The sequence below is a fragment of the Nipponia nippon genome, unplaced genomic scaffold, assembly GCF_047370975.1.
Source record: "Nipponia nippon isolate SJK-2023a ecotype South Korea unplaced genomic scaffold, ASM4737097v1 scaffold_8, whole genome shotgun sequence".
Classification (NCBI taxonomy): domain Eukaryota; kingdom Metazoa; phylum Chordata; class Aves; order Pelecaniformes; family Threskiornithidae; genus Nipponia; species Nipponia nippon.
The window spans coordinates 29,861,741-29,874,564 of NW_028262402.1; the positions used below are offsets into that span (position 1 = coordinate 29,861,741).

General features: G+C 36.8%; 1 protein-coding gene across 2 annotated transcripts in view; it reads left to right on the forward strand.

Annotated features, from left to right (window-relative positions):
- CNTNAP4 (contactin associated protein family member 4) overlaps positions 1-8,275 on the forward strand; it is a 250,508-nt gene extending 242,233 nt beyond the window's left edge. For both annotated transcript variants that reach the window (XM_087741477.1, XM_087741478.1), the window contains 3 exons: positions 2,612-2,830; positions 3,192-3,263; positions 7,806-8,275. In XM_087741477.1, the coding sequence (XP_087597603.1) occupies positions 2,612-2,830; positions 3,192-3,263; positions 7,806-7,999 (485 nt within the window). In that variant the 3' untranslated portion in view covers positions 8,000-8,275. The remainder of the gene's footprint in view (positions 1-2,611; positions 2,831-3,191; positions 3,264-7,805) is intronic.
- Positions 8,276-12,824: the final 4,549 nt, after the last annotated feature.

The following is a 12,824-nucleotide window of genomic DNA, read 5'->3' on the forward strand; positions in this document are numbered from 1 at the left end:
CCTCATAAGTCTTGCCCTCGAGACCTTTCACCATCTTGGTCACCCTCCTCCGGACACACTCTAATAGTTTGATGTCCTTCTTGTATTGAGGTGCCCACAACTGCACACAGTACTCGAGGCGGGGCTGCACCAGTGCTGTGTAGAGCAGGACAATCACCTCCCTCGACCAGCTAACTATGCTGTGCTCGATGCACCCCAGGACACTGTTGATGCTTTTGGCTGCCAGGGCACACTGTTGACTCATATTCAACTTGCTATCAACCCAAATCCCCAGATCTCTTTTTGCAGGGCTGTTGTCCAGTCTCTCATCCCCCAGTTTGTAGGTATAACCAGGATTACCCCATCCCAGGTGGAGAACCCTGTACTTGCTCTACTTAAATTTCATACAACTCGTGATTGCCCAGCTCTCTAGTCTATCCAGATCTCTCTGTATGGTCTGTCTACCCTCAAGGGAGTCCACAGTTCCTTCTCATTTAATATCACTGGCAAACTTACTTTAAGTATATTCAATTCCTACATCCAGATCATTTATAAAAACATTAAAGAGCACTGGCCCTAAAACTGAGCCCTGGGGAACTCCACTGGTAACTGGCCACCAGCCTGATGTAACCCCATCTACTAAAACTATTTGAGCCCAATCCATCAGCCAATTGTTCACCCAATGTATTATGGATTTGTCTAATTTTAAGACAAGATAAGATTGCACAGGAACATAAAAAATTTTGAAATCTTCAACATCAAAAAAGCATAAAGGTCAAATCTAGTCTTTTGATCGCACAGTTCTTAAAATGTTCTGCTAGGAGCTGTATGTCTGCTGACTTTCAGCGTTACTTAACAGAGGAAAGATGGTTAAAGCAGGACTCAAGAAAGAGGGTTACTGAGTTTCTGTTTTGCTTTTGTTTTTTTTTTTTTAAGGCGGCAATGTAAGTGGAGAAATTTTGTCTTTGCTGAAAAAAATTGAGTACACTTAGCAAATGAATTGCTATAAAGATACTTAAGGATGCATACTGCTGTTTACTGTAAAATACAGTCTTCGATAAACAACTTGTGTGTGTGTGTGATTTTCAGTCAGTTAAATTTTACTTAAGCACTAAAGTGGAGAAGGGTTAGTCTTCTCTAAATCTTGTCACTTTTACCAGCAAGATTTCTTGATCTAATAAAAAGTTTTACTTTATCCCAGAAGTATTTTCTAATTAATGAGTCAAGTGAACTCTAAGGATTTTAAATATCTAATTTCCTCTCACATTATACATATACAATGTTTAAGAAATGTTTGTATAGGAAACTAGAAAATAGAAAAAGCTTCATTCCTGAGGTTTTTGATCCTACCTATAGTTAGAGATAAATATTTTTATCACAAGGGGTTTTGGACATTTTTTTCATGCAACCTCAGGTTAGTCTTTTTCTTAAGACATCCAGTTCACTTTGGTGAAGCGAGGCAATCATGAGAAGCAGTGTATGCTACAGAGAGAATAGAGGCAGTTAACTATCCAACATTTTACATAATCCATCAATGTAGGTGAGCAGACTCTTGGCTGACATCCATCTATCTAATGACACATCATCATTGCAATAAGCAGAGAGTAGTTGAGGAAAATGCTGCTATGCTGTCTTGCAACACTCTACCAAAACACATTAGCCCAATTTTCAATATTAACTTAATTGTATCAAAGAGTGCATTGTCCATTGGTATTTGAAATTGTTGTGGTAGCCATTGTAAAGATCACAAGTTCATTCATGGGTTCTAGGGTAAGTTGGAGGTGGAAATGAATGAGATGAAATTCCCATTTTATTTGCACAAAACTTGAAAACTTACTTCCCTTAAGAGTCCTCTTTGAATAATTAGTACTTCTAGAGTTTTTGCTTAAATTAGAATTGTCAGAGTAAATAAATTGTTTTCCTTTTCCAAAGTAGTGCATTAGTGAGCATTAGCTGATCAAAAAATGGAGATTTCTGACAGAGTACATACATTCAGAAATGCAGCTCAAGAGATAAGGGGGAGGGGAGATGTTATTTTTTTTTTTTAGTGGGAAAGATAATGATGTCATGTTTAAAATATATAGTGAATTGGAACAACATTCATTTTTTAGAATTTCATGCAAAATATCTTGATGGATTTCCAGGATCTGAGGTATTCAGGGAGTTTTTGTTTTGACAGACTTGATAGTGATGGGATGAAGTACATATATGAATCTGTGGAAAGAATATGATCCAATAATGTAAATATTTATGAAAAGAAATCTAATAAAATATGTATTTTCATGAATGCATGCTTCATATTTATCTTTTCACAGAATGAAAAAGTGTTGCATTTTAATTTAAATATTTTAGTTACATTTGAATCTTTTTGCTTTGGAACTTGCTATAGTAAGTTAAAAGCATTTCCCTCAGCAGACTAGCAACTGTCATCTGTTAAAAAAAAAAGGGTTTAATGTATCTGACTGTCTTTTTATTAAAGACAGACAAGAAAGGGATTCAATGAATCTACATATGCTGCTGTAACTCAGATGTACTCAAAGGAACACAGGTTAATTATTCATTTATTCTTCTGTCACTTTATTTTGTACATTTGCACTATGATTAATTGTGTTCTGTTCCTTTTGATTAACAGAAAACAGTGATGTAGATGACGAGACTATGAAGGCAAACTCTCAGGGGTTTATTGGATGTCTCTCCTCAGTGCAGTTCAACCACATTGCTCCTTTGAAGGCTGCACTGCACCACAGCAGCTCAGCCCCCGTCATTGTAAAGGGACGCTTCACTGAATCCAACTGTGGTACTTTAACTGGGGCTGACTCAACATCAAGTGAAACAACACATTCATTTGCAGGTAGCATGTGATTATCACTTGTTCTGATCTCTGAAGTAAAATCTAAATAGAGTACTTATGACTTGACTCACAAATGTCTTTTTTTTTTTTTTTTTCCATATGGGTTAACATCTCAGGAGTAGTTTGAAAAGAATTCTCTTTTATATATACTCACTTCCTTTTCTCTAGCCTTTCTCTTTTCCTCTAAATGTTTACATTTTTCTCTTTATCTCTGTATCATCGACATCACTGTTCTTCTTTGCATGCTTATGGACCCACACTACTTCCACTGTACCATACTGTACCTGAGCTGTAACCATGTAAGAATTTCTTGAAAACCCTTCTTCTATTTGTCTGTCACTTTCCCTTTTTTCTGCTGCAGATCACTCTGGACCAATAGATGAGGGAGAGCCCTTAGCTAACACAATCAGAAGTGATTCTGCAATTATTGGAGGTAATAGGGACTTTAACAACTCCATGGGAACCATTTTTTTCTAATGACTGTGGGTCTTTCAATGCTGAAATGAAGTCAGTTTAGTTTTGTGTGTATAAGGAAACTAGTAAAACGGCTTCATTTTATTACAATTGGTGGACAGATAAAAATCAAGCATTGTTTTAGAATGCAATCAATAACTCTCATATTTTCTTATTACATAAATTTATGCCATCAGTGTTTCTATACATTGGAACATCCTGCTGAAAGAGAAGATATTAAGAACAGGTTTCCAACCTGCCTAATGTTAGTGTCTATGATGTAAAAAAGTACTTGGACATGTTGTGACAAATAGCATATATTTAAGAAAGCACAATCTTTCCTCCTTGACTATGCCAAAAAATTATATTTTGCTACACAGTCAATTTCAAAATCTTCTTTAATAGATCGGAGCAACACAGATTTTTCTTGAGAAAATGGGGTCTAACACTGATTGAATCAATCCTTTGACAGACTGAGGCAAGTTTCATTCTGGTTCTACATTTGGAAAGCAATGTACTCTTGGACAGACTATTACTTGCATTGATTAACAGCTTAAAAATAAAATACATGTTAAATTAATAATAAAAAATAATTACCGTTGGTTTGAAATACCATTTCTCCTCCATTTTCTTACTATTTCTTTTGGCCACTTTTATCAGCTCAAATACAACTACAAATGATCATCCATAAACTTTTTTCAAAACACTTATTTTTAACAGACGAATTAGAGGAAGAACCACGTACAGTTCAATTGCTCCTAAAGTGATTGTGTTGACAGTCCCTTTACTTTTTATGCATATCAGAACAAATATGGTACAAAGCTTAGGATAGACGTCTTGTGCTTAAAGTACAGGACTGATAATCAAGATATGCAGGTTCCATTACTGTGTCTTTCTGACTGACCATCCTTAAGCCAAGATCCGTCTCTGTTGTAGTGGGAAAGCCTACCAGTTCTGTCTCTTTAGCAGGAATGAAGAGTACTCAAATGAGTCTTAACAGGGAGAGTTTGGGAATGGTGACCCTCAGGAGAATTTCAATTCCTGTCACCAGTATTGTAGAAAGGGTATGGCTATATCAGTTCAGTTTTTTTTCTTTCAAGGAATAGTATTGTCTCTTGTGACAATCTTCCCCTCTGAGAATTTCTAGTAGTATTTCTTATCTTGGGAGAAGGTGAGGGAAGGAAACTTGTTCACTCATGAAGATGGTATTTTCACAGTATAATTCACTGTTTCAACTTCCATTAGGTACTTCAACAGAAAGAGGGCAGAGGGAGGGAAAGGTCATTCCTTCCATCTTTTAAATTCTGAATAGGTTTCCTTTCTAAGGGTTTTAAAAGTCTCAGCAGACAAATGACATAGTGGGATTTAGCAGAATAAAGCTGCCAAGGCTTCTCACTGAGGATAAAAGCATTTAGGTCTATGGAAGATGAAGTTAAGATAAGAACCTGCAGTCACCTGTGTGTCTGCCATTTAAATAATGCTACCTGCTATGGTCAGTGACTGCCAACAGCACACTACATGGTCAGTGACTTTTAACATGGTAGTACTAAAGATACTAAAATAAGAGGCAATAAAACCTAGCAGCTTCCTTGCTTGTAAAGTGATACTTATGTCTGTATACTTTTATACACACAAACTTTGAGAATTTTACGACTGAATTCAGTGAGGTCAGAATTTAAAAATATGGTTTCTGAGTTCTTCTACATGTCTACCTTTGTCAAAAATTGCTTTACTCTTTCAAAAGATAAGTATTACTTTACATAAGCATCTGTACATAAAGATCACATTATGTACTAGCTAATTTAGTGTTGGTGGGGATTTTTAAGTGTACTAACAACAAAGTCATTTTTGAACTTCAAGCTACAATAGTTACAATCTTTTTAAGATAATAATAACCTCACAATTTTATTGTTATTAAACACATTTGGGAATATGCACTCACAATTTTTCTACTGCTTAGCTATGGTTGCTTAAAAGTCAAAATAAAGCAAGCTGTACAACACAATAAAAGTTTAATGTAAGTACCCTTAAATGAGTATAAATGAGAACTGTACCAATTCAGCTACCTCAGACAAGGAAAGTTTATGGACAAGCCCTTACAGGGGACATGTGCTGTGACTGTTAAACAAATGAATGACTGCTCTATTTAATCTAAATAACAATAAGATTTACTCAGATTTTAGAGTCTATTCCAGAGAAGAAGATACCACACACACAAAAAAAATGTATATTCCTACCATTAAGGATGGCTGCTCATATTAAAGAATGCAAAAACTGGCAAGTGCTGAATTTTGAATGGTCTGGTTTTATTTACAGCACTAAGGGACTATGCATTTTTATTTTTCTTGCAGTAGTGGCCAAGTTAAGCAGCAGATTGGTCCTTCATCTAGTACAGCTGAGCCATTACAACTGTTTCCGAGACTGTTAGTGCTTTTTTCCTCCCTGCAGCCTAGTCTTGCTTTCTGCCTCTTTGACAAGCACTTTCTGCTTCCCTTCTGTTTCATTTCTCCTCCAATTCCTCTCCTGTCCAACCTCTGACTCATGAACTTGAGGGCCTGAGATGATCATGAGAGGATGAATGAGGAAGAGAGGAGATGGGCTGGAAGTCTGTAAGGACATGATTATCTCTGTGGGAAGTATCTTTTTCCTCACTGTTCCTAATCTGCTGTGCTAGGAGCAGCACGCCCTGGTAACAGTTCAATAATCTTAAATAGTTGCCTTTAAAACTAAGTGCCCATTCCATTTAGTCTCTTATGTGTTAGGTATGTGGCCCATATGATACCTGATGAGTCCCTTATATAAAGCTTATGCTCCTGTCCCTTTGCTTTCTAGCTCATCAGCTAGAACACCATAATGAAGGTGGCTGTACTGATGATGATTTTACCCTACCAGATGGGGCTGTTAAAGCTGTTGGAAAAGGAAGATTTCTCACTACCATCTGTGTAGGCAGGGACCTTGTTTAGTTATGAATGCAAGGTCATGTAGCCATGCAAAGCAAAAACACACCTAGGATGTCAGCAAAAGTGCTGCAAACGGGAAGGGAAGGGAAGGGAAGGGAAGGGAAGGGAAGGGAAGGGAAGGGAAGGGAAGGGAAGGGAAGGGAAGGGAAGGGAAGGGAAGGGAAGGGAAGGGAAGGGAAGGGAAGGGAAGGGAAGGGAAGGGAAGGGAAGGGAAGGGAAGGGAAGGGAAGGGAAGGGAAGGGAAGGGAAGGGAAGGGAAGGGAAGGGAAGGGAAGGGAAGGAAAGGGAAGGGAAGGGAAGGGAAGGAAAGGAAGGGAAGGGAAGGGAAGGGAAGGGAAGGGAAGGGAAGGGAAGGGAAGGGAAGGGAAGGGAAGGGAAGGGAAGGGAAGGGAGAGGAAAGGGTCACACCTATGTTATTTCACCTAAAACATGAAGTGAGACTTGATTTTAGTATTTTAGTATTTTAACCAGTGTCTATTCATTACAATGATGCGGTTACAGAAATGTGAGCCCTACCTAATGTAGATCATGAAAACCTCCTCGTCCCATTATGAGGTACCAAAGGCAGACAGAGTTGGGATTTTCTTCCATGAGGCAGAATACACATTAGAATTTCTGCCCCATTTGATCTGATGATAGGTGGCTATAAACACTGGCCAATTTCCACCAGACTCCCTATGATGAACTGTTTTATGTCTTCTTTTATAAATTCTCCTCACTAACTACATTGTTTACTCAGAATCAGTCATCTGTGGTCTGAACTAATTTGTGTGAAGTACTGGATATGAATGGTACTAATTCTGTGCAACAATTTTACTGCAAAGGGTCTGAGGCTTGGACTTTGTGGTGTACACAGGCAAAGCTGATAGAGGACCTGGTTCAGAATTCCAGATTGGTACCTTTGTCCTCACCCTGTTCTGCTCTGCCTCTGCTCTCCAGATTCCTTCCCCAGACCTGGAGCAGCGACAGGAGAGCGGATTGGCAGGAGAAAGCTGATGATGAGACACATGTCCCCTTCCCTCCTGATGACATGTGACGTGAGAAAGGGACCTGAGTGACATGAGTGACTGAGGAAAGGGAGAGTACTTTGTCCAATACTCATAGGAGTTGGGGAAAAGGAAAAAGTCATAGTAGTGCCTTTTGTGCCATCCCATTTTCTAGCATGAAAGTCCCTGAAGAACAGCTCCTCAAATCTGCAGTGACTTGAGTTCCCAGCATGGCAGAGAGCTAGGGGCTTATGAAGAAGGAGGTAAAGACACCCTTTTATCTACAGTACCCTAAGGCCCATACTGGTATTCCACTCAAAATTTTCAAAAATTATAGTATTCCATGGATTTTTTTTTTTTTTGGCCTTAGTAGTGTGCAAAGTTTCAAAACAATCACCATGAATTAATGCAGTGCTGGTTCTGGTTTGAAAGTAGCTACGGCTTCTTATTTTTCAGGGTTCCCTGCAACTCCTTCCATTATGTGATGGAGTCATTCCCTCTTTGTCCTACTCTTTGGCTCATGAGTTATTATTTGTCTACCCTTTCTCTTGACTTTTTTCTCTTTTCTTCTCCTAGGTGTGATAGCGGTTGTGATATTCATCCTACTTTGTATCACTGCCATAGCCATACGTATTTATAAAAAAAAAGGCATATACTCAAAAAATGAGGCAAAAGGATCTGAAAATGAAGACAGTGCTGAATCTGCACTGAAAAGTGAGCTCAGCATGCAAACGACAGCAAATGAAAATCAAAAGGAATACTTCTTCTGATTGGCATTCATGATTTAATTTAATAATGTGACAGTCTGACTTTCTTGCTAAGCCAGGGGCTCTCAATGGACAGAAAAAGCTCTTGCACTCTACAGTAAATGCAATGGATTTGAAACTTATTATACTGCATATGTTTAGTCTCAGTGATTGCTATAGGGGGTCTCTTTAAATTACATGTATTCCTTAACTATTCTACCGTAAATACATTTTATGTAACAGTGAATTAGATATTGTAACCAATTTCATTGTTGGTAGTTTCCGACTGTTCTGATGTGACCTTTTACAACTGAATATGATTTTTGAATGGGAAAATTGTTATGAAGTCTTTCCTATACTTTTATTTAAAATTTGATTCTGGAATTTTGTTCAAGATGAAAGATGGATTCTAATACTTTGTGTTACTAAAGAAATTCTACTGTGTTGCGTTATAGTGATCCCTCTTACTTTCTCAAACTGAAAATGCCTTTTGAACTGCTGTTGGCTAGTGTCAGCATCTGCTTGTGAGCCATGGAGTTTGATGTCCAAAATAAACTGTACTTCCTTCCCCTGGGATGTGACCAATGCTGTCACTATCCCTTCTTTTTGTCAAGCCTAGCAGGACTTAAAACTGAAGGGTGTACAATGTGTTGAAATGCTATAAAATCTCTTTTGAAATAGGTTTTCACTTATGATCAAGTGATGGCACCAAGAGACTCATGCACATTCTAGGCATTTTAAATAAAATTGGGATCACAAAAGGCAAGATGTTTTCTTGGAAAGATCAAGTAATATATTAGCAATAGTTAAATTATCATGAGTGAAAACACCAAAAGATCATAAAGGTTATTGTCCTTGGAAATTAGTAATGCTACTTCTGTCAAGAAGTAATGCTCTGTGCCCTATCTGGGACATATTCTCCAAAAAAGTTGTATCTATGACCTGCTCCAGACCTCAAGATTAAGTTGTTCTAAATTATAGAAATTATTTATGATTATTATGACAATAGAAGTAGGGCACTTAGAGTCTAGTACGGTGGCTGCTACTTGAATACTTTTGTTCTTAACCCTTAATAGTACCTACTATACCTCTGTAAGATAAGGTCTGATTATACCACTCAAAATTAAACAGGTGCTTACTATTCTGATAGAGTAAATGAGAGCTGTCTATGATGTTGTATAAACAAATTATTGTATATGAAGCGTAGATTTAAGTTGTCTAAACAGAAGGTTGTAAGGTCATTTTAGACACCATAGGGTATCCGAAATACCCATGTGGCCTGATGGAAATGTCACAAGTTCTACAGAAGGTACGTGTCTTTTAGAAGAGACATCTGGGAATTGAGTAGAATACCCCAAGGCATTGAAAATGGCACTAGATACCAATATTTAGGTAACTGACCCCCACACAAAGGATTTTTTGATTTTCCCTAGACAGAAGACTGTGTGCCTACAGCTTGGATCTGAGAAAAGAATCAGGAATTCTGTGCTCTTGTAGACTTGAGTTTAAAATTTTAACAGCTTTCAGAATTTATTTATATCTGCTCCCATTGAAAGCAATGATAACAGTCATTGCTTTTCTCCTCTTCAGTGAGGAAAATCAAAGCTAGACGCTAGATTGTGAAGTTTAGAAAACTTTTATCATAGATGCCCAAGAACATTATAAAGACATAGAAACATGTCATGGTGTGCCAAACTTTTAATATGCAAATTTCTTTACATAAGTGGTAGTTATAAATATAAATGTCCAGCAGAGATAATCTTTTAAAGCTTATTTTCCTCCATCAATCTTTACTTTTTATTTTCAGAATTCTACAGTTCCCTTTCTGCTTCCTCCTGTACAGTTTTACTTCATTTTTAGGAATAAATTATTTCCTTTTTTTAGTACCTGGAGGCACTGTAATCAGAAATTGTTCAGATTAAGACGCACTGCTTTCTTGTTCTTCTCATTTTTGCAATTCTGCGTGCATCTCTGGTAGATTAATCAGGCTGAGGACTCAGGATCAAGAACTGAGTATCCATGTTGTGTATATGTTAGTGTATTTGCTGATACAGTTTGGTCCATGACAACAGGTCACCTTTAGAAAGGACAGAACATGGTGAGGGAAAGATACTGGTCCATTCCTAATTAGTGATATTGATAAGAATGATCTGTATCGTGGATAGGGAGTGAAGGAGATTAAAGCCCCACATTAGTTATGAGAAGAAGACCTTGAATTGTTACATTTGCTACTTTGGACCCTCTCAGTCAAGCTAGTTTAAAGTGAAAATTATGACTCTTTCTTTTCAAGGGTCTGAAGTAAATTACATTTAATTCAAGAGGAGGCCTTCCATGGACTTCTCTGTAACTCAAACACTCCACATCTCAAGAGGCTATCCCATGATAGATATGTCAGTGTCCACATTTTTGTGTCACTTACATCAACAAATCTATCAGCAATGATGAGTCCCAGTCAACCCCATTTTTATCAATGTGGGATGTAGTAACCATGTAGGACAAAACTTGTATGACAGTGTTGATTAAAACACATTAGATCACCAAAATGAACATTTTGATTGAATGATAAAAGACAGACTATTCATATGAGAGGTATCCATATACTAAGCTAATAAAACCTAAAGGGTCTCCACACCAGGACAAGTTGGAAGTATGCAAACCTAACTTTTCAATGACTTGCTTTTACTTCTATTTCCTTGCTAATTTTTATTGTGTGTCTTGATGAAGAGAAAGGTCTCTTCCCTTACTTTGTTTTCTTCCAAATGAATAATTATTTTCTTTCCCTAGTCCTTAGAATTTTTAAAAGCAACAGGAAGGGAAAAGCTGAATAAAACTCCTGTTTCACAGACTAGTTAAAAAAGAGGGGGGACAGTATAAATGCCTGTGCGAATGACACATTGTTTCATTCAAAGACCTTTTAAAGACATTTCATTATGTGAAGGATTCTAAGGGGAAAAGCAGAAATGGATTTTGTTGAATGCACATCTATCTGCAGATTTGTAGCATAAAATAATTATGTCTCTCTGAAGATGCAAATGCCCATTTTCATCCGTAGGAAGAGTGATGATATATTTGTCACCTGAATTTGAAATATACAGGTTCATAGGCAACGAAGCAGCATTTTCCATTTCTTGCTGCATTTCTAGGGGGACAAAAAAATGGTGGCACTGAATTGCACTGAGACATCATACAACATTGTGCTGTCCCTTTTTTGATTCTCTATTCCAATGTGTGACCTTTCACCTCTCTGTTAATAAACACTTTTTAAAATAAAGTGAGGAAAATATTTTTAAAAAAAATTTGTATTAAAAAAATTAAAACTGACAACAATATACTGATTTTTTTTTTAAACAGTAAAAATATGTAGAAGTGCACATAATACATTGGTGAGTGTGGTTATTTATAGATATTACTGAGTACTAGTGTACCAAATTTAATACGCATTGACACATTTTCCATGGCAAATATATTTTTTCTTAAGTACATTAGAAAATAAATAGCAGCATGTATGCTAGCACATTTTTAAAATTTTATGCAGACGCTAGCTACAAAAGACATAATTCTTTATGTACCCAACATTTAACACATAAATATGATTTATTTAGGTTTTGGGAAAACATTTTCCAATACATCCACTGTTGTGTAGATGAAAAATATGTAATAAGCTAAGTGCACAACTTAACATGAAATGTACTAACAGTCAAAATAAGTTTACAGCACAATTATACATGACAGTGACGTACAAGGAAAAAAGTGTGTAAATGGCAAAACAGACATGATTCCTGGGAGGAATCAGCTATGTAGATTAGAGTACACACATTTAGATTTAGATGCCAGGAAGCCTGCAGCACCAGTGTGAGATAAAATCAGAAGATGCAACTATTGCAGGTCAGTGGAGGATGGATAGGAAAATATCCTTTTGAAATAAAATTAATTACCTTGAGAAGTAATTTTAACAGTTTACACTCAAGGCAGAGTTGTAGCTGTATAAGCCATGTGACAACACAGAGGAAGAATGTTCTTTGCAATAGAAAAATATTTGCTAAGTCAGAAGACTTAATGCTGAAAAAGCATGTGACCTAGTCTGTGGATTGCGATGCACAGTCTATGGAGTAAGCATGCAGAAATGCTGCATAAGTTTATCAAATCGAGCTCCTTATTCTGCAGCCAAAAGTATAATGAATCCATAGTGTTTCTGATCATTTAATGAGATTGTGCACTATCAAGAAGGAATAAAAATGAAAAATCCTACAGAAATCAGAGCTGAATAAAAAGATATAGGTATGAAGATACTGAAGTAATTTCAGTGTTTTTTTTAAAGTGCACACAAGAACATGCTTAAAACAATAACGAAAATAAAGGAACTTCCCTTTAAATTTACTCTTTACAGGACCTTCTCTTGGGGCTTTTCGCAGTGGTGGGAAGGAAGAGTTTAATGGTTTTGTGTACAGAAAGTGCTAAACCTGCTAACATGAGAAAAAACACAAAGGTGAAAAAAAAACCAAAGGTGCTTATAGACCATGCTTTGCTAAGAAGCTACAATCATCCTCATTCTTGAATGTCTGAAAAGTAATTTTTGACAAGAACTGGCACTGTTCTTTGGGTACATTGTCCAAACCACTTAGTCTTTGATCTTACCATTACCATTAGTTTGATCTTACCAGAAAAGAACCAAACATCACAACTGCATTGCACAGAGAAGGTTGCCTTTCCTTCAAACACTGACATAAAATCTTATTTAATTTCATATGAATTTCTAACTTCTATCTATGATGAAATTCTGATGTTTCTAACATTTCTTACAAATAACACTGAATAAATCATGCCTAAAGTCCTTATTAACTAGCGTGGT